Source organism: Primulina huaijiensis, chromosome 2, assembly GCF_012295235.1.
Source record: "Primulina huaijiensis isolate GDHJ02 chromosome 2, ASM1229523v2, whole genome shotgun sequence".
Taxonomy (NCBI): Eukaryota; Viridiplantae; Streptophyta; class Magnoliopsida; order Lamiales; family Gesneriaceae; genus Primulina; species Primulina huaijiensis.
Window position 1 is genome coordinate 23,743,820 of NC_133307.1, and position 21,255 is coordinate 23,765,074.

Consider the following 21,255-nt stretch of genomic DNA (forward strand, 5'->3'; position numbering starts at 1 on the left):
ATAATATTTTTTTAATAATTTTTATAAAAAAAAATTTTATAATATCAAACAAATTAAAATTATTTAAAATAAATTTAATTTTTTTTTTTGTAATTTTAACAATAAATTTTTTTTATAACAACACATTATACTCTTGTAAAATAAATTTAGTCAAACTAAGTAATCAATTTCAAACATTTCGACTACTCTGTCGATATTCACACCGCATAATTATCGATATTTAAAGCTTGAAGGGAACAAAAGGTCCCTCTTTCGAAAATCATCGCGCAAAAATTTGGATATATTTCCTTTATCTGATATCAAAAGAATGGCGCTTCTAATCCCCTATCCGGAGATCTTTTCATCAGTTGGAATTAGACGAGAAAATCAATCATCAATTGCTCAGTGTATCAAGAGTAGGAATTTTGGGATTAGGGTCTCTTCCAGTGTTAGGGATTTGGAAAAGGGTTCTGCTCAGATTTTGAATTTGAGGGGTGATTACGAGGATAGTGTCGGGATTTTCTCCTCTGAGGTGCAGCAGAGTGAAACCGCGCCTTTTCCTTCGAGAAAGAGTGAGGACGAGGAAGAAGAGAGGCGGAACTATCATGTCAATACGGGTTATGCTATTCGGACCCTCCGAGAGGAGTTTCCCCAGCTTTTCCACAAAGAGCTCAGCTTTGATATCTACAGGTTTGACGTTAAAGAAACTTTTCATGCATTTCTGTTTGCAAAAAATGCATAATCAAATAGTTTGTTACTCATGATGGCTATCTGTTTGCCTGTTCTCTAGTTTACTTCACCTTTTTTATGTTTTTGCTTCATTTACTATTGATCGATGTGTTAGATTGAGTTGAAAGCTGTATTAGTTTTGCATAGATCAATTTTTTATGGCCAGTTTGACCGATTTTATGAAAATTTATTGATTAATACATGATATCGAGGTAAAATCAGGGGAATGATCGGCTTTTAATTCCACCCATTTAAGCCAATCGGTGGTTAGGGACTGCTCTGCGATAGTAGTTAATCCATATTTCACTCCTGTCATGTAGCTTCGGGTGGTCAAGTACACAGCTACGGATAGGAGCAATAATATGGAGATTGGCTACATAGAACGTCTGTCTACCTTGTTGGGTTGGTTTCCTATGACTTAGGTCCTGTAATAAAAGATTTTATAAAATTCATTAGCTCACCCATCTTTTGAGTTTATTGATTGTATGTGTTAATTTGCCATATGTTGCTTCTTGAAAGTTTTTGATTGACTTCTCATAGTATAGTATCCCCCACAATTCAAATACCTATTTGTGTGGAGTGGATGATTCATAAATTTATTCAGCTCGGAGTGTGTAAAAGGCTTTAGCATTGGAGATATGAATTTGTTTTTCTCAATCATGATTTAATTAAACTGTATAATTTCACGAGACTTGTTACAGTTTGTCCCTCACCGTGAATGAGAAAGGATAAGATTAAACTTCTCTAATTTTTCATTCTTCTTTGTTCATTGCGTAGGGACGATATTGTTTTCAAAGATCCATACAACACTTTTGCTGGTATAGAAAACTACAAGTCAATCTTCTGGTCGTTAAGATTTTATGGAGGGATCCTTTTCAAAGCCTTGTGGGTTGACATTGTAAGTGTGTGGCAACCATCAGAGAACATGATAATGGTTCGTTGGATTGTTCATGGCATCCCACGAATTCCATGGGAGAGCCGTAGCCGGTTTGATGGGACTTCAGAGTATAAGCTAGACAAAAATGGGAAGATCTACGAGCACAGAGTTCACAATTTTGCTTTAAATGGACCCCATAAATTTCAAGTGTTAGGGGTGGAGCAGATGATACGGACAATAGGCTGCCCCTCAACCCCAAAGCCTACTTATTTTGAATTTTCATCCGCCTCGATGAAAAACCGTGCTGTTAATGAAATTTCCGGTGAGTAAGTGTTTTCTGAAAGATAATGAGAAACATAGAGCTTGTTTGCCTTGTAGGAGTTTTGGTCAGCATTATAGTAGAAGAAACTGAAGTTTCCAAACTTTCATCTTCTGGAAATCTATATTCGAGCCGGGATTATACGAGATGATTTTTGCCTTTGTGGTGGATGTTGATTTATGGTGTCCTCCAGCTTATCTTGAGATGCCTTTCCAAAGCATTGTGCTCTGGAATTTCAAAATGTATCAAATTTTGTATGATGCTGACACAATTCAATTTTAAAAGCTCAGGCATCTGTCAATAACTATGTAATGTAAATTCCCTGAATGGCATATGAGCTGAGTAAATAATAAGGTCTTCTGTACTAAGCTGTCTTGGCTTATATCTTCTCAATAATGCATGTATTGAGCGAAATAAATTGTGCATTTCATGCTTTTAGGACATACTTCTAACTTTCTATTTTGATCTCTTTCTTTTATAAGGTGATATCGAAAGAAAATCCTGTGAATTTTGGATGCCACTGTTTGAGTGTCTTTTGTGGCTCTGTAAATGTGTGTATCCAAGCTCTGAAACTTGACGAATGGACACTTAACCATTTGATAAAGTTAATTGGGGAGCACTGAAGAAACGCAATACTTACAAAATATTCTTAATTATCTAGTATGCTAGATAATGGCTAAATGATTGAGCACTAATGGTGGGAAGATGATCAACAGCTAACTTTATGGAGTTTCTTCTACATACCCAGCAAGATGGAGCTCCGAGAGGCGGTGCCAATCTTGTTGTATATATGTTTAAAGCGAGTTCAAAGTAATGGTTTAGTAAGTGCATCCGCCAATTGATCTGCTGAAGTGACATGAGCTACACGAAGAGCACCGCTCTGTACTTGTTCCCTGATACAATGATAATCTAGAGCAACGTGTTTCATGCCTGATTGGAAGACAGGGTTACCACAGATTGGTTGTCCTGATGTTATCACAATATATCACAGGTTTTTGTGGAAGTTGTAGACCAAGTTCTGTGAGAAGTGAGCGTATCCAGCTTAATTCAGATGAAGTTGCAGCAACTGAACGATATTCTGCCTCAGTGGGTGAGCGTACAACAGTACATTGTTTCTTAGAACTCCAAGAGATCGGATTTTTGCCAAGATAAACAATGTATGCTGCGGTTGATGTGTACTCATCTTGGTTACCTCCCCAATCAGCATCATAGAAAGCATGAAGTGAGTCATTGGAGTTTTTATGGATTAAGAGACCATGGTCCATTGTACCGCATAGATAACAAAGTAGATGTTTTACTGCATTCCACTGATCGAGCATACGACGGTGCATAAATTGCGAGAGTTTGGCTGCAAATGCAATGTCCTTCCTTTGAGAGAGAGATGAATACCTCCTGTGAGGAGTGACCTTCTAGGAAGGTATTATTGAAATCAAGCTGGCGTAAATCCACCCACGAGTGACTGCTATATAAATTGTGGTGGGCTTAACGACCAGACTCGATGTATCATAAAAATCAATTCTAGACGTTGATGAAAACCTTTTGCGACGAGACTAGCCTTGTATTTGTCGATGATTCCATTAGGAAATCTTTTTATTCAAAAAATCCACTTTCAGCCAATAATATTCTGAGATCGATCCATAGGAACGAGCTCCCAAGTACCTTTTTTACTAGTGCATTATATTCCTCTGACATGGACTGACGCCAATGAGGTCTTTGAGGGCTTGGGTTGAAGTTGAGGGTTCTGTGGTATGAATGAGATTAAGTTGATTATTGAGGTTAGGTTTGGTTACAGGTTTGTCAATATTGGACTTGGCTCTGGTTATGATTGGATGGTTGTTATGATGAGATGATTGGGTGTTTGGAGGTAAAGTTGACGAGTTTTGGTTAGTGTTGGCTGTAAAAGATTGACTCGAGGAAGGGTGGGTGATCGATTGAGGATTGGAAGTAGAGGTTGAAAACTCTGGTGGTGACATCAACTGGTATGGTTGTGTGGGATGGGGACGAAGGGTCAACATATGCTGGAGGTAGAGTCATCGGAGCTTCGGATGATGGATTGAGTAGCCTATTGGGAATTGTGAATTGTGAATTGTGAATATAAGCCAATGCGAGAGTGTGTCAGACTGTGGCCGTGAAAGATGAGTGTGGAGAGAGTAGAATGGAAAAATAGACTATAAACTTCACATGACGAGAGACATAAATGTGTGAATTGCTGTGGTCAAGACAATAGTAAGCACTTGGTGTCAAGGAATATCCCAAGAAGACAGGGATGAAAACGAGGTTCAAGCTTCTAGGTAGTGTACGGACAAAGCCAGGGGTAATAAAGACACCCAAAAATACGTGCAACTTTCCGTAGGTGGGGGGAGAGTTAATGATTGAGAACGTACTGCAAACAGGGGTGAGCAATATTTCGGTTAAACCGAATTAACCGACCGAACCGAGCCAATTCGGAAATTCGGTTTTTAAGTTTAAAAAATATCGGTTATATCGGTTCGGTTACGGTTTTCAAAATTTTGAAATCGGTTAACCGAATTAACCGATTTATTAAATAATATTATTTAATAAATTTTTATTATTTATATATATATATATTTTGTGGCCATGTTATGTTATTTTATAAAAACCATGTATTAATTGTGTTCAAACAAAACTTATACATTTGTGATGTGTGTGATTTCATGTTTTTATGCATTTGTGTCGACGGTAGTGTTAAAAAAAAATTACATATATAATTACAATTAAATCACAAATTTTTTTAAAAACTACCGAATTAACCGATTTTAATTCGGTTCGGTTTTCATCGGTTATGAAAATTAATTCGGTCGGTTCGATTATGGCTAAATATTTCGGTTCGGTTCGGTTATTGCTAATTCGGTTCGGTCGGTAACCGAATTAACCGAATACTCACCCCTAACTGCAAGTTGGGGGTTGGCATGCAGTTAATAAGGTACACTGCTATAGCAAAAGCATAATTCCAGTAAGGGGAATGAAGGCGTGTGGGAGAAGAGCAAGACCAGTTTCAACGATGTGTTACGTTGGTGACGCTGTTCTGAGTAACCATTGTGTTCCGGAGTATGAGGAGGGATAGTAAGGTTAGTCGTTCCAGATTGAGAAAGAAAGTTGGTGAGAGCTTCGTATTCGCCTCCATTATCAGAATATAGTGTTATTATGGGACAAAGAAAATATTTTTCTACAATAGAATTTGAATCGTACAAAAACATCAAGAACATGAGATTTCTTTTCGAGAGGGTAGTATCAAATGCATTTAGTAAAGTGACCGCAAAGATGACGTAATATTTAAAATCGGAAAAATGACTGTTGAGTTTGACGATTGTTTGTGGATCGAGTCATGACTAATTGAAAGTTGGGGGCGTTTTTCCGTGAGTCCTTGAGTACCACAAGCTTCACATGTGCCTAGATATGGGCGAGGAGGTGGCCGGTTGCCTTGTGAACCAGCAAGTGAAGTGCTTGTAAAACCTGACGCAGTAAGAGTAGAGTGATGTCCCGGCCGGTGGTTGTTGGAGGTGATGGAAGGTCACCATAGCTTGTTTCTTTGATTTGCTACGAACCAGGAAAAGAGAGAGATGGTGGCTGAAGTTGACATAACACTTTGTTCAATAACTTCTCACGTAGTTCATCAAAAGATATGGGCATCTCACGAGCATTGACAACATCTACAATTGATTTGTACTTCTAACTGACACAAGTATCATCTTACTACATGACGTTTATTTGAGTAGAGCTTGATCTAAGCATTGGCTAAGTAAGCGTCATGTAGTAAGAGGAGTAGTTATGAACCCTGTAGACCATCCTCATGGGAGTGGGGAAGTGAGAGAGCATGTATATTATATCTTAGTGTTCGACGGCCGCAACGTCTATGTAAAAGAATCTATCCACGTCTTTTTTCGAAAATCTAAAGTCCTTATGTGGCATAGGGGTTAGATCCTCTTTTTGAGAATTCATATATCTTTTATCGGTGTATGAACTAAATGAGAAAAGAAAAACCGACTTTTAGTAGCATGAGTGAGGCTCCAAGATCCAAGAGGTCTCGGGTTAGAGTCGGGTGCGTTGTTTGGTTAGACAAAAATTCTCCGACCTGTTGTGTACATGTATATAAAAGTTGACCATTATTGATTTAAAAACTAAAAAATAAGTATTGAATTTTAATGGGCTGGGAAATGGAATATAGAGCCCAATTCTTAAAAGTTTAAGCCCGAATAATTAATGATCAGTGAATATCTTCTGGCCCGATCATTTTTTGTTCCTGTTTTTTTTTTTGGAACGATGGCGATAGGCAGCCTATTTATTTCACGTTTTATTATCAGATTCTACCTCAATATTTAAACCCCAAATCTAATTCATTTCATTTTTCTAACAGTGTTTCCCTCGATCAAACTTCACCAGCCTCTTGAAGTTCAAATCCGAAACAATATCACCGACAAATATTCAGATATATATGCAAGAATAATACAGGAGGGCATTTTGCCGCTTATAATTCTATGCCATGTGGAGTTCTGTGGCTAATTTAAAGGAAAGTTTGAGTAAAATTGCACTAGATGTTCACGAGGAGGACGATGATGAGCTCTCCTTGTATACTCCTCCCCGGGATCGATTGGAAAACAATAATGGAGTTTTTGAGCGGCGAATTTCTCGCAATTTTAATCGTTCAAGCTCGCCGATGCATTCGCGAATCACAAATGGCTTCGATTCACCTTATGATCACGAGGTATTTATGAGTTATTTGTGTTGTATTCGTTTCGATTTAGCGAGGTAGTGTTTTTCTCCGGCGATTTTTTTTATATTTGTTTTTTTAGTTGGAATTGTTTAATTTACGTTTTTCATTTTTATTTTCTCCATCTGACAATTAATGTGATCTTGAAATGAATTTTTTTTTTCTATGGGCGAATTAGTGAGAGGTCGAGCGGGATTCTTAGACTTCTTAATTGAAGGATGTTTCACAAAGCTAAACATTTTTTTGTGCCCGACTTGATTTTGGGTGAGGTTTGATTGTTTATGGCATTGTCTATCTATGCTAAAACCTACCATGATCTGGACGTGAAGATCGTGTCTTCAAAATTTCCTGAGTATGATTTTCGTTCTTGGTCTTTGAAAATTACTTTTCACTGGTTTGTCCCTGCAAGAATTAGGATACAAGTTGTAGTTGTGCCCTTGAACATATTATATGCATATGTGGTGAGACTCTGATAGCGATGCTTTATAGTGACTCCAGACATTTTTTTTTATCTGATTCGGTTTTTAGGACTTCTGATGCATTACTAATTAAGCTGTGAACAAATATCGTTATAGAATTGTGGACTGTGGATTGGAATTTAGTAAGTCAGTATATATTTTCGTTTCAAAATTCAATCCAGAGAAATGTTATTTTGCAAAATAGAATTTTTTGATCTATTTAATCATTACTACTTTTTTCAGATTCAGTTGGTTTTGGTGTCAGTGATTGTAAGACTGGAGTCTTTCTTCAGTTTAATTTATTCAGGTTGAAGTTAGCTCTTGCTTGTTGGAAGGTGCCAATTCCTGTTTCATTTTGTGTCCTAACTTCGGCATGCAGAACTGGTTTGATTGACTGGCTTTTTTACTGGCCACAAAGATTATTTTAACCATATGTTTCAGTAAATCTGCGTGGTAATTGATGTGTTTAATTTGGCAATATTGCCATTTTCATGTCAGAGGGCTATGAGACTGAGTTGTTAATGGCTTGATTAGGTTTTTGAAACAGATGGATTTTGTTTTTGACTATGGGCGGATTGCGCATCTGCATCTAGTGGGTATCTAATCTGATCTGAGATGAAACGAATAGGAAACATCATCCATAGCGTTATTCCTAATCTAACTTGCATGAAATGATTTCAGATTTTTCCTAACGGATTATTATTTTACACAATACTTTTTGCCGAATTGTGATTAGATTTCTAGACAGGTGGGGGGTGGGGGGTGATTATGTTATTACTTTTGCCTTGCATTCTTGCTTCATGAGGTTGGCTATATTGAGCAATTTTTAGCTTCATCCGGCTTCTGGTGTGACCAGCTATGCTCCTTGATACATTTTTTCTCTTGCAGATTGAACGATACAAATCAGATATTAAAAGACTTAAGGAATCTGAGGCAGAAATCAAAGCTTTATCAGTGAATTATGCAGCTTTATTGAAAGAAAAAGAGGTTGTTTGTTTTCCCTTTACACTTATTCCCTCTTTCATTTACTTCTTTTGCTAAATAGGTTGAACTAAAGGAATTTTTTTATAAGAAATAAAAATCAAAGAACATCTTCCTTTCCTTTCTATTGTACTTTCCGACTTTTAAAATCTATCTCTGGCATCACATTATTTTGTTGGAAACTGCTGATGAGAAAAGTCTTAAATGATTTTAGTTGGACAAATTGCAGTTAGCAGGTCCCACAATGTTCCTGAAATTTTAGCATGAATTATCACTGTTTTATCAGCAAATTTATAAACAGACTTGGTGGCGGCCTCGTATGCCGTGATCTTAAATTACAGGAACGAATTTCAAGGCTGACTGAAGAAAATGGCTCATTGAAACAAAATCTCCTTACTACAAACACTGCTCTAAGTGCAGTCAAAACTGTGCATAAGGTACGCTAAAGATTTAAGATATGGGTTGAGACAGAAATATGTTAGTGGATTTGGATTTTGGTCTTAGTTGAATGTAAATAAAGTTTTGGATTTAAATATCAAGAAAATGTGAGATGTGAATGTGTAATCTATTCTGTTAATTATGAAATCAGTATTCAGTGTATACCTTTCATGGATCCTAAATTCTTTGAGGCAGTATATACTTCAGTCCTAGTACACATTTTTAGGTTCAAGTGTGAATTCAATTTGGTAATGGAAAGCAGTTTCATGGAGTTTGAAATATAAGATTGATTACCTTGGCAGAGGTGACTGGTGGAGAGGCTAATGCTGATATTGATGAGGGGTTGGAATGTGGATGGTGAAGCTGATTCAAGTTTGAATTGTGTTTTAGTGATAATTATAATGTTTTGGACATCAGATCCGTTGGAAAGAATAAGTTGATGTAATTAATGGCCTTTTGTTTATAAATAAAATTTTCAACATTTTGTCGCAAATTTCTTGGTCTAAGCATATTTGAAAAAGGAAGATTTACCTTCTATAAGCTGATTTTTATGTAATTTTTCAGGGGAATGGCGATCTTTCTTCAAATCGCCATAATAAAGCTGCAGCGAAGATCCATTCTGCCGGAAGGTCACAAGCCAATGGTACTGTCCCAAAACAGGATGGACAAAGAAATGGAACCACTTCGACAGATGCAGAAGTAAGAGAAAAATGTTCTTTTCCAGATAGACAAGTCTCAGTCTTTTCTGGGATTGAGCGGCATCCATTCTTCTATGCATGTAGAAGTCATTTTCTTTCAGAGAAATGGCCGAATCTTTACTTCACCCATGTTCTGATTTTTGTCTTCACTAAATGCATATGAATTTTTCGACTTGTTTTCCATGCACGTGGAATTGAAAATGGAAGATCTCATCAAAAAAATTGTCCCATTATACAGTTGATAATTTCAACTTTCTATCTTCAACTGTGTTTGGACTTGACAATAGCTGTATTAATGCCTTCTAGGAACTCACAGATATGATGGAAGAGAATATGGCAGTGATGAAAGCAACTCATGAAACACAAATGAAACAACTGGTGATACAACTTGAGAAAGATCATGACAGATTGGAAAGTTTGCAATTAATGTTACAAGGTATTTTTAAACTTTTTAAAGATCCAGCTCTGCTCCCATGTCAGCTTTCAATATTTTGATTGATGTATTTCATCAATTCTCAGATGAGAAGAAGTTGAACGGATCTTTTCAGCAAGATCTGAGCTCATTAAAAAGGCAAAATGATGAAGTGAGTTCCTTAGTTGTTCTCTTCTTAAATGATAACTTTTGTTGTCACGTGGCGCTTTCGAGTTAATTTATGTGCTATTTTAAGTTAGGCAATGCATCAACTGTTCGATACCTGTTGAAATATAATATGGTAATGCTATGTTAATGTTGCTTATAACAGTGGCACTTTTGAGTTAATTTTTGTGCTATTTTAAGTTAGGCAATGCATCAACTGTTTGATACCTGTTGAAATATAATATAGTAATGCTATGTTAATGTTGCTTATAACAGGATGATATCTCATCATATATCCTTTTACTAGTTTGTGTTTGTAGTTCAGGAAATGGGAAAAAGTAATTTAGTTTGTTATTCCTATATATAGAATGGGTGGTCAACAGCATTTGTTGAAGTTATCCATGTTTTTGCTAAATTTGGGGATTATTATGCTGGTGATACTGATACACGACTATTTTTATGCAATCTACTTATCTCCATTAGGGCAGGCAGTTAAAACCATCAGAATTCTCCTTTTACTCTTTTATTCCTCATACAATGTAGTTGGACATGGTAAAATTTTCCTCATCTACAGATGTCAAAAGAGTTGAACAAAACGCATGAAGAGCTGAAACGGAAGATATCAAAGATAGGACGATTGGAAACAGAGTTGCATAGAACTGACAGAGAAGAAACCAATGACTCTGTAGAGAAATTGAAAATGGTCATTTCCTCTTTAGAGAATGAAAAGATTGTTATTAAGGTCGATATCTTACCATTTCTCTTTGTGTGTGTGTTTTCATATACATGTGCCTATTGACGCTTCATGCATGTATGTGTGCATTTATTCATATGCACCGTGGATTTAATATAATTTTTCATGATAGAAAGAAAAAGATGAGCTAGAGGCGGCTTTAAAGGCAAATCATTCTTCTCTGTTGCATCAAAACATACCCGGCAATATAGACTCTTCAAATAAGCATTCCACTAGCTCGAATGAGGTGGGTCGTATTTTCCATTTCTGATGTTGATTATGATCTATTTCCATTTTTCTTTTCCCATACTTCATTTCTTCTAGATCTCTTTCAAGGGATTAGGATTTGAGCATTTACTTTCACTACTTTTCTAGTGTGTGCATTCATGCTCTTTACTATCTTTGCCTTTAGTCTAAGAGGTAATACACGGCAGGCATTTTCTCACAAGGAAGAAATAGTGCGGTCTATGCAGAAGCTGGAGAATGATTTAAATGAAGCGCGCCGAGGAAGGGATAAAGCGGTAAAAGAATTGAATCGCCTTAAGCAGCACTTGCTGGAAAAGGTCTGATGCCGTTCCTCTTCTCTTTTTGGTGTTATGTTGTCTCGGTATCACAATATCAACGATTTAAGTGCTTGTTTGATTTTGAGTGATGGAAACAATATCCACAGGAATCTGAAGAGTCAGAGAAGATGGACGAGGACAATAAAATCATCGTGGAATTGCGAGAAGCCAATGAATATAAAAGAGTTCAAATACTACAATTGGAGAAAGCTCTGAAGCAGGCAGTTGGAAGTGAGGAAGAAATTAAAATGTCCAATATTAATGAACTCAAGAAGTGTAAGGAAATTATAGAAGAGCTTAATAGAAAATTGACTAGCTGTAGGAGCACAATAGATACAAAGAATATGGAAGTTCTGAATCTGCAAACTGCCCTTGGCCAGTATTATGCTGAAATGGAAGCTAAGGTAAAATTTTGTTTCGTGGTTGATATTAGATGAGAAAGGAAAAGAATGTGTGTATGACTTGTGCATACTTTCTGTTCAGGAACGTCTTGGACAGGAATTATCCATGGCTAAAGAAGCATCAGCTCGACTTTCCGAGATGTTGAAGGTGTAATTTCTCAACTTTGTCACATTTTTCGCCATCAGCGCATGTGTATCGAAGCTTTCAAATAATTTTTTTTCTTGATGTATTTGAATAACTTACAGTTCTATTTCATGTTTTTCACATATTGTGAATGAGAAACACGACTGTGAGCTTTGATATTTTAATCATGTTTTTTTGAAGTTCGTTAGCTTACTCATTCATGGCCATGATCATGATCTGGTTGCTTGACAAGATGTATGTCCTTTTTTATCGTTTCCAATTTAACTTAAGCCCTCATTTTTCCCTGTATTGTATCTGCTGTTAGGAAGAGCAACAACAAACAGAAGCATCAAAAAGGGGGAAGGAAGAGATATTAGGGAAGCTTTTGCAAGCTGAAAGAGCGGTTGAGGAAAGAAATAACAGAGTTAAGAAGCTTGAGGAGGATAATGACAAACTGCGGCGAGCTCTCGAGCAAAGCATGACAAGGCTAAACCGAATGTCTGTGGACTCTGATTTTCTTGTTGACAGGTGAGACGACCTGATCTTTTCATTTATTTTAATTCGAGGTTGACCAAATATGATCATTCTTTGTGAGGCAGTGGCTCTAGTCACAACTGTTTTTTATAGCATTGCTTTACAAGCTATCTATGTTGGGGTCACTGGAAGGACCATTAACCCAATATGACTTCACTACTTTGTGGTCATCTGTATCATATTATACTTCACGTGTAGGAAATCCAATCCCTAAGACCTAAAAAGTTTCTGTAATCTTTGTTTTCCACTGTTTTGCGACTACATTCATCCCCCCCTACCAAATTCCCCAATCATATACTAAAAAGAGAAAAGGAAAAATCAAGAGTCAAAACTTGAGGAAGTTGAAAGCTTCCGAATATGCCTTTTTGATAAATTGGGAAACAAGGTACCTGCGTATCGATTAGGAAGCTGGTGGTGTTGTATCTTTTTGTATCCTGGCACTAACATCTCCATTCTCATCCAGAATAAATTTTAGCATTTTCTCTGGACTGTACCCAAACTGTCAGTGTCTAAACTGCCTCTGGGTGCTAGTATCATCAATGTTTAGAGTTACCTACCTCCACCATATGAACTTTCTATTTCGTTTTTGTTAAAGAAAATGGGAGATTGGGGGAAATATTGAAAACCACTTTTTCTGCTTGTCCTTCCGACTGCCCTTCTCCATGATTGTTCAAATTTGAGAACATGTTTTGAATATTGTGCGACTCTAAAATAATCATGTTTGTATTATGCTGTCAGTGTTGTATGTATTTACTTTTAAGATGTCATGGATTTCCGGTTACATTATCATATAATATTTTGAACTTGAATTAGCTCTGGTTGATATAAATTCTAAAAAGTTGTGAACTTTCCTTTGATTAAGGAATATAACAAATGGTCTTATTGCAGGCGCATTGTAATTAAATTACTGGTGACATATTTCCAGAGGAATCACAGCAAAGAGGTACAGTAACTGATCTGGAGGATGTAGAAATGTTAACTTAGGAACTTAAGCTACTTAAAAATCATTCAGTATATATCGAGTAATCTTCTTCTAGCTCAGCTAAGAATCACTGATACCTAATCATTCATTTGAAAGCTCATACCCATCTGCCATATGTGGAATAACTTAATGACAATTTATATAATGCATGAGCAAGAAGTACCCGTCTGCCATCCACAGTAACCTGTATTTGCTCAATGTTTCAGGTTCTCGATCTAATGGTTCGCATGCTGGGATTTTCCGATGAAGACAAGCAAAGGATAGGCATTGCTCAGCAAGGAGCTGGCAAAGGTGTAGTCCGGGGCGTGCTGGGTCTTCCTGGTCGACTAGTTGGGGGAATCTTGGGTGGCAGCTCTGCTGAAGCTTCGACCGCTATGTCAGACGACCAGGTCTTTCTCACCACTCCTTTCTCTTGTGGTTTTTTTATTCTCCTTTTGATAAGGGTTTAAATGCATTATATAGATTGCCTTCTCAACTTCCAAATTTGGTCGATAGGGATAACAAAAACAAATTACATTTCCCACTACACTCTCCATCCAAGAAACTAGACTTCTTAGCTCTCTAGTGAACATGGATTGCTTCATTTAACAACTAATGGATTCTCCATTATTCTTCCACCAAGTTTCTAAAATCATTTCTGGAAACTTTTGTTCAGTCATTTGCAGATCTATGGGTGGATTTTCTACTTAAAGAAAATGAAGAAAAAGAAAAGAGGGGGGCTAACAATGGATCGAAGCGAGATCAACACGAAGGAAGTCCCAATGCCACAGACACAAATTTACATCTAACCGATTATAATAGTGGGATTTCCTCCACTGTCTCAAATACCACAAGACCAAGCCATTACGTAAACCAAAACCAAGTGCTCCCTTCGTTTCACAGAAATTTCTTGCATCGTGAACCTTCTGATTCTGAGTTTTCCACCGTTCCTCTCACCTCATCCGAAAACAATTTCAGAACTTAAGAATACCACCGAGGTATTGATAATGAATGTAATTGTGACTGTAAATACTCAAGAAGTATAGATTTTTGTTAATACCCTTTGGATTGAGTTGTCATATTTTGTTCTTTCAATTCTTTTGTCCAATCTGTTGAATTAAAGAGATTCATTCCTATTTAAGTTAGTCACTTAGGCACTGTATATTCTGAGTAATTGCTGGCAACTGCCCGATAAGAAGACACTGAAGTGAAACTCTCGTGGCTTTGAACCATTGTAAGGTATAAATTTTTTATTTGTTAAGGATTTAATGTAGTCAAACTTTGTATAAATTTGTTATTTGATTTTCTCGTGCTTGAAGTAATTTCGTTCATTATCTCACATGTTTTTATTTAGTATTCAAAATTTCATGATCCCTAGTCAAAGTACAATCCAATTTGCGGGGATGGGATATTTATAGTTAACCAACTCAAAATTTCGTGACGCTTCGGAAGTTCGATTTTGCCATAGATTATATAAACAAAAGATGTGCATGTGATAAAGAGAGAAAGCTCTTGTTCAAACACTGTCAATCAACAAAATATCATGACTAGAACTTAAACCTCATTTGCCACAGAGTGACTTCATATATGGCAACAAAAAAAGGCCTTGCAAATACTATTGATTTCGAAAGAGAAAGCAGTAGCATTAATGGAAAGAACCAAATATAAAATAAATTAATTACATTTAACGAAACAACTACGTACGTAGCCTTGACAGTGGGCTCCTCATCGAGCCTTGCAATTGACTACTGCGGGTATTCTTCTCCCTAAAAATCCTCTATTCGGCTTACAAAATTCCAACTCTTGATCTTCAGTACCTTCTATGAGGAATAGAGGATTGAGATGGAAAAATACGCAGTCACATTACATCGGTAATCGATTTCAAGAAGTAATTCGAAACACAGAACAGCAAAATGCATCAGCTGATTATCATCTTGTTAAGGTATTCGGCATGCTCTGGAAAATAACTTAGTAATTCATCCTTTGTGACCCAGACAAAATCTTCGCATTTTCCAATATTTAACTTGTTCGTGGCAATCACTTGAGATTTAAAAAAGAATCGCTGCCAAGAATGTAGGAGATATTAAACAAGAGAGCTTACTTACAATACGCTAAATGAGTCCATGTCTAGAGCAGAGTCTTCATTTTAACAGGACACTTACCTTAAGAAAATGGTTGTCCAGATTATTCTCCAAAGGTTGTATGATCATATGGCCCATTGGAGCATTTCCAACAAAATATGCCTGGGAAAGATCTCCTAACACAGATTTCAAGGCAGATTCCGCACACTACAATGCAAACATTTGGATTGTGTTAGTTTTCAAATAATGGAGGCTGCATTCTGATGGACTAATTTGGAGGTAGAGGATTTCAAATTATTCATAAAACCTATTCACTTGTTTGCGCAATTTCCAAATCCATGGATTGGAAATCCGTTCCTCAAATCAAATGATCCAACCCAAACTCAACTACATTAAGTTGCAAGCCAAATTACCCTGCGTAATGTCTGCTCAGACTCATAAACTTTTTCAGGAAAATGCCAGACAGGATTCCCTGTAGAACCATAGGCGGTACCATAAAGGAGAAGATAGAGTCTACGATCAAGTGCTCTTTGCAGTGACCTACATGTAAATAGTTAATTTTTGTCAATTGAATGACTTATGAACATACAAAGTTACATACAAATTAAACTTCTCAGCATGCATTTATACTGAGCGCTGATAATGTTCGCATTTCTCTAATAAAAAAAACAGGCAGACGTAATTAAAGGTGCGAAAAAAAGAAATATTTGATCATCGTTACTCTCATACATATTATCTTGATTCAGTGTTCTAAAAAGACGTCGCCTAATACAGTCTACGCGTTGGGCGGTCGCCCAGCACCCCGATTTTTAGAAGGGCGATGCCTCTAAGCGCTGTTAAAAAAATCGACCATCTGGATTGTCTAGACGCCTGCTAAATGTGATATATATAATTTTTATATTTTAAATTTTTTTAAAAAAAATTGTTCGGCTTATTTTTCAATCAATTTATATCGGATGACGATTAGGGATGACAATTTCCTCCGAACTCGTTGGAAGATCAGATACCCGACCCGAATAGAAGAGGGTATGGAGGGATTTTTAGACCCGATTAAATAATTGGATAATCGGGTATGAGGATTTTCGGGTTCGGGTATGGAGGCGAGTTTGATATAATCCGACCCACATCCGACCCGAATACCCGTTTAAATTAATATATGTATATATATATAGTAATTATATTTATTTATATTAAAGATTCATCAGTCAATCCACCGATTTTCGGAGTTTTCAATACATATAATCATAAATTTGAAAATTAAAAAAACGATGCTTTGTATATTAAAAGAGAAGAAAATATATAAAACTTCATTATATATATATATATTTTAAATATTCATAACTTCATTGAAACAATTTAAATTTGAAAAAATTCAATTATTTATGATAATTGGGTATTTGGGTAGGGTATGAGTATCCGATAATCCGATGGGTATGCGGATGATGATGAAATTCAATACCCGATGGGTATGGGGATGGATTTAATAAATGGGTATGGGGATGGATGTATGAAATCCGACCCATACCCTACCCATTGCCATCCCTAATGACGATGAGATTTTGAATTTGAATCTGATATAGAAGAATTATTGAATAAATATGAAGATGAACAAGAAGAATTATATATTTTAAGTGGCCGCCTAAATGTTAGGTGGTAGGTGGTCTAAGGCCTACCGCCTACCATTTTTTAGAATACTCATTGATTGTCAAATAACAAAAGATAAATATACCTTTTATCGTTATTTTTGTCGGCCTCGGTGATCCGTGGAGCTGGGGTATAGTCAATTTGATAATCTCCTTTTCCCCTGTATATAAACATTGTTACCACGAATAGCAAAGCTCGTGCGGAGGATACTAGAGAGAAGAACTGAATTAAACATATCCGCATTTGATAAAGAAGGCAAGACCGTGATTCTTTCATTGCATTTTTTCAGCCAGTCAGACATGAAAAGTATAGAGTAAGCTTGAAAGCAGTAGAAGATAAGTTGCGGGATATAATAAGATGCTTATATGATGCCATATCCGAGAGGCACGTGTTAAATAATAAAAAAGGCATGAAAGAACGGAAAAATAGGCAGACGAAAGTCCAATCAAATAGTTATTGGTGCATGATAATGGGTTACACGAGTCAAACATATGATAGGCAGAAAATTTGGATCACATTACAGCATAGGTTGTCTTTCCACTTCCCATAAATCTATGGACAAATACAAAAACATTATCATAGGTCCCAGATTTAAGAATAAATATTGGTTATCTGAATAATCAAAATCACTAGAAGTTCCACTTCGTGATCAGCTATAAATAGAGATATGTAATTTATGCTTATAAATCTGTCCCCAAATGCTCAGGTTGGCAGGGAAACATCTAGTATCGGATGGTTAAACTTTATGCAGAGGTAACGCAGCAGCCGATCGAAGGACCACAAGAGATACAAGGGGCTAGTTCCTGTCGGCTACTATTGATAAAGAGTATACATATTCTAGCATTCTAGTCATCGAGGCACAATTGAAGAGCTATCACAATGTACAAAGCATTTGTTAATAGACACCGCCACCACCAACGAAAAAAAGAAACGGAAAAAGGGGTTACCTGGCATCAGATTTTTTCAAGAAAGCTTCAGGGTATTCGCGGAGATATTGCTGTCTCCATCGGAACCTGGACATGGGTCCAACGCATCACAAACGAACGAAGAAAATAACCACTTTTTTTAATTTAAAAAAAAAACACAATCAACAACATAAGCCAAAAAGAAAAATGCTTATGTTGCTGATGCCGAAAATATTCAATATCCAATTGCACATTTCTCCACGAAACAAAAGAAGCAATGCATTCATTTATCTTCCCCAACTCCCTTCCATATAAATTGAAAAAGCTAGTTATTCTCTTATTGAAAGAAGTTAAAAGAAATAACGAGGAATAAAAGAGATGCTCACGAGAACTCTTGAAATGCATAGATAACGGGGTCGATTTTGGGGACGACAACCGGAAGCCTCTCGAACAGCACAGAAGCTACGATCTTCTCATCGCCACTCTTGGAACAAAACCCTCGATTTCTTGCCAGCAGCCTCGCGTACGACGTCGTTCTCTGCATCTTCGACAACCTGTACTGTGAGCAACAGTGACTGGGCGATGAATTTCTCGGTCTTATCAGATGGCCCATAAGCTCAAGTAATGGCCCAAATGAGAAGGCCAGTAATCTCAAGTAATGGGCCTCTGCTAGCAGTGTTTTTCAACTGGAAGGGGTGTGCACTTGCCCAGACGCAGCCATGAAAGTCTCTGTTAGACCCCTGGCCCTCCTAAAGCCCCTCAGAACTCCACGCTCCGTCCCCGGTAGACGTTATCTCTCGGCGGAGACCCAACAATCGCCGCCGCCAACACTGCCAGATACCTCCTCTCCCATCTCCCAACTGCACTCTCTCCTCCAGACTACTGATCCTAATGATTGGCCCTCCAACCCTAACCTCCCCACTCTTCTCTCCTACCTGTCTCCCGCCTCACTCCTCAATCTCACCCGACAGCTGCCGAATTACCAAAATGCGATGTGCTTCTTCAACCACCTCACAACGATGTCTCTTCAATCGGAATCCCTTTCCTTTGCGTTCCAAGCAGTTCTGGAGCATGCAATGCGTCAGAATCCGAAGTTTCCCTCCAAGCTTAACGAGCTTTTCCAGCTCTCCAGAGAACAGAATGTTCCTCTTTCCATCAACGCCGCCTCCCTCCTCATCAAGTGCTTTGGAAATGCTAGAATGCTTGATGAATTGGTCATGGTGTTCGATTCCATGGATCCAGGATCAAAAAACACCAGCTTGTTCAATTTAGTTATTGATGGGTATTTCAAATGTGGCCGCGTGGATGAAGCTTTGAAGCTGCTCGAAGGAATGCTGGAACAGGGTTCGGGTATTCCGCCAAATGCCAATACATTGGATATAGTTTTCTCCTCCATTTTGGGGGGAAAAGGGAGTGGGAAGATTGTTATAGATGAGGAAATTTGTCAGCTTGTTTCCAGTTTTGGTGAACATGGCATTTTCCCCGATGCTTTCTGGCTTACGCAAATTATTACGAAGTTATGTCAGCATGGGAAGTGTGATAAGGCTTGGGACGTGCTGCACAAGGTAATAAACATGGGGTGCGATGTTGGGACTGTTTCTTGCAATGCCCTTTTGACAGGGTTGGGGAAAGAGCAGGATTATGTGAAAATGAATTTGTTTATGAAGGAGATGCAAGAGAAAGGGATCAGACCCAATGTTGTGACTATTGCGATCATGATTCATCATTTATGTAAGTTTCGGAGGGTGGATGATGCATTGGAATTGTTTGAGAAGATGAGAGATGGAGAACTTGGTATTGAACCCGATTTAGTTACTTTTAACACATTAATCAATGGATTATGTAAAGTGGGGAGGCAACAGGAGGGTTTAAAGTTGATGGAGAGGATGATGTTGGAGGGTAAGTGCCCACCGGATACAATTACTTATAATTCCTTGATTGATGGATTTTGTAAAGCTGGTGAGCTGGAAAGGGGACGTGAACTGTTTGAGCAAATGAATGAGGCCGGTGTGGAGCCAAGTGTAAGTACAATCAATACTTTACTGGATGGGATGTGTAAAAACGGTAGAGTTAGTGGTGCGATGGAATTTTTCAGACATATGGAAGAGAAGGGCCTGAAAGGGAATCCAATTACTTACACAATCTTGATAGTGGCCTTTTGCAGTGCTAACAATATTGACAAGGCAATGAAGCTCTTCTATGAAATGCAGGGAAATGGCTGCTCTCCAGATGCTGTTGCGTACTATGGCTTGATATCGGGTCTTAGCCAGGCTGGAAGAATGGATGATGCCTGGTTGATCGTAACAAAGATGAAGGCATCAGGTTTCTGCTTGGACATTGTCAGTTACAATGTTCTGCTCAGTGGATTTTGCCGGAAGAAAAAAATGGATAGAGTTTGTGAGATAATTAAAGATATGGAACAAGCTAGATTGAAGCCTGATCGAGTTACGTACAATACCTTAATTTCATATTTCTGTGCTGAAGGGAATTTTGAGCATGCCGGTAGACTGATGAAAAAAATGATTAAAGATGGTTTAACACCCAATGTTGTCACTTATGGAGCATTGATTCAAGGATACTGCTCGAATGATAATCTTGGCGAAGCTATGAGAATATTCAGAGACATGGGTTCATCTTTAAAGGTGCCACCTAACACAGTTATATACAACATGTTGATCAATGCCCAGTGCAAAAGCGATGATTTAGAGGTTGCCCTTTCCTTGATGGATGATATGAAGGGCAAGGGGGTGAAGCCAAATACCACAACATATAATGCTATCTTCAAAGGCCTTCAGCAGAGGAATTGGTTTGAAAAAGCTTTGGAGCTTATGGATCAGATGACTGAACACGCATGCAAACCTGACTATGTTACCATGGAAATCCTCACTGAGTGGCTTTCTGCAGTCGGTGAGACGAAAAAATTACAATCTTTTGTAAAGGGCTACAAGGTTTCTACTTAAATTGCATAGAGACCGTGTTAAAAGTGCTAGTTAAATTCCAACTTCTAATCCTATTCTACCATGTCCTGCTCAATATTTAATACGAGTGAAGCCTTGATGACATAATGAGGAAATGCTATCGCAATGACATCACTGTGAAGAAGCTTGTATCCTTAGTTCTCTCAGAGGAATCAGCGACATTGCTGGCAGAGGGCTAGCTATGATAAATTCATAAAATGCTTATTTATTCTTACTATGGGAATGCATTTTATGTACCATTTGTTGGTCTTTGAATTCTGATGGTAGAATTTGCGGAAATATGGAACTCATGTTTTCATTATTTGTAACAGCCGATGTGTTGTACTATTGCTCCAAGTAAAGATTATTTTCATTTTTTGTAACAGCCGATGTGTCATACTATTGTTTTTGTATTTAATTTTGTGCATCCAATACAACATGTAATTTGGTTTTCATGCATCAGAATGTTTTCTCCCAAGTGCGGCTTTTAGACAACCCGTGGGAAACAAGAAAGAACTGATGCGAGAGGGGGCATTAAGATGGAAGAAGCAGGGATTGGTAGCTTTC

At 37.5% G+C, this 21,255-nt stretch overlaps 4 protein-coding genes across 5 annotated transcripts; 3 read left to right on the top strand and 1 right to left on the bottom strand.

Moving 5' to 3' along the window:
* The first annotated feature begins 210 nt into the window (after window positions 1–210).
* Window positions 211–2,347, top strand: LOC140970727 (uncharacterized). Its single transcript, XM_073432612.1, has 2 exons — window positions 211–669; window positions 1,486–2,347. Exons 1-2 carry the CDS (start codon window positions 308–310, stop codon window positions 1,913–1,915), a joined length of 792 nt encoding a protein of 263 aa, XP_073288713.1. The 5' UTR covers window positions 211–307; the 3' UTR covers window positions 1,916–2,347.
* Window positions 2,348–6,241: 3,894 nt separating this feature from the next.
* Window positions 6,242–14,202, top strand: LOC140970728 (golgin candidate 4-like). 2 transcript variants are annotated; one of them, XM_073432614.1, is made up of 15 exons: window positions 6,242–6,627; window positions 7,980–8,078; window positions 8,414–8,509; window positions 9,075–9,209; window positions 9,515–9,644; window positions 9,728–9,792; window positions 10,360–10,527; window positions 10,652–10,765; window positions 10,953–11,081; window positions 11,189–11,485; window positions 11,565–11,630; window positions 11,932–12,134; window positions 13,029–13,083; window positions 13,329–13,511; window positions 13,778–14,202. In XM_073432614.1, exons 1-15 carry the CDS (start codon window positions 6,406–6,408, stop codon window positions 14,084–14,086), a joined length of 2,271 nt encoding a protein of 756 aa, XP_073288715.1. In that variant the 5' UTR covers window positions 6,242–6,405; the 3' UTR covers window positions 14,087–14,202. The 2 variants fall into 2 exon arrangements, with proteins under 2 accessions (XP_073288715.1, XP_073288716.1); XM_073432615.1 differs by lacking the exon at window positions 6,242–6,627 and adding an exon at window positions 6,660–6,897 and having other exon boundaries at window positions 8,302–8,509.
* Window positions 14,203–14,631: 429 nt separating this feature from the next.
* LOC140970730 (uncharacterized) lies at window positions 14,632–18,361 on the bottom strand. Its single transcript, XM_073432617.1, has 6 exons — window positions 18,118–18,361; window positions 17,774–17,839; window positions 16,912–16,986; window positions 15,596–15,722; window positions 15,264–15,389; window positions 14,632–15,163 (listed from the first exon to the last, which is right to left on the bottom strand). Exons 1-6 carry the CDS (start codon window positions 18,342–18,344, stop codon window positions 15,020–15,022), a joined length of 765 nt encoding a protein of 254 aa, XP_073288718.1. The 5' UTR covers window positions 18,345–18,361; the 3' UTR covers window positions 14,632–15,019.
* An 89-nt stretch (window positions 18,362–18,450) lies between these two features.
* Window positions 18,451–21,019, top strand: LOC140970729 (uncharacterized). Its single transcript, XM_073432616.1, has one exon. The coding sequence runs from the start codon at window positions 18,451–18,453 to the stop codon at window positions 20,689–20,691; it is 2,241 nt and encodes a 746-aa protein (XP_073288717.1). The 3' UTR covers window positions 20,692–21,019.
* The last annotated feature ends 236 nt before the right edge of the window (window positions 21,020–21,255 follow it).

What these genes read in the sequence shown, in the direction of transcription:
- LOC140970727 (XM_073432612.1), top strand. Translation starts at nt 308, where the DNA reads ATGGCGCTTCTAATCCCCTATCCGGAGATCTTTTCATCAGTTGGAATT. An exon ending in CTCAGCTTTGATATCTACAG is followed by an intron (nt 670 to 1,485) that starts GTTTGACGTTAA and finishes TTCATTGCGTAG; the next exon opens with GGACGATATTGTTTTCAAAG.
- LOC140970730 (XM_073432617.1), bottom strand. Translation starts at nt 18,344, where the DNA reads ATGGGCCATCTGATAAGACCGAGAAATTCATCGCCCAGTCACTGTTGC. An exon ending in GACAAAAATAACGATAAAAG is followed by an intron (nt 15,723 to 16,911) that starts GTATATTTATCT and finishes ATTTACATGTAG; the next exon opens with GTCACTGCAAAGAGCACTTG. An exon ending in TGGACAACCATTTTCTTAAG is followed by an intron (nt 15,164 to 15,263) that starts GTAAGTGTCCTG and finishes CATTCTTGGCAG; the next exon opens with CGATTCTTTTTTAAATCTCA.
- LOC140970729 (XM_073432616.1), top strand. Translation starts at nt 18,451, where the DNA reads ATGAAAGTCTCTGTTAGACCCCTGGCCCTCCTAAAGCCCCTCAGAACT.
- LOC140970728 (XM_073432614.1), top strand. Translation starts at nt 6,406, where the DNA reads ATGTGGAGTTCTGTGGCTAATTTAAAGGAAAGTTTGAGTAAAATTGCA. An exon ending in TAAAAAGGCAAAATGATGAA is followed by an intron (nt 9,793 to 10,359) that starts GTGAGTTCCTTA and finishes CCTCATCTACAG; the next exon opens with ATGTCAAAAGAGTTGAACAA. An exon ending in AGAGGAATCACAGCAAAGAG is followed by an intron (nt 13,084 to 13,328) that starts GTACAGTAACTG and finishes TCAATGTTTCAG; the next exon opens with GTTCTCGATCTAATGGTTCG.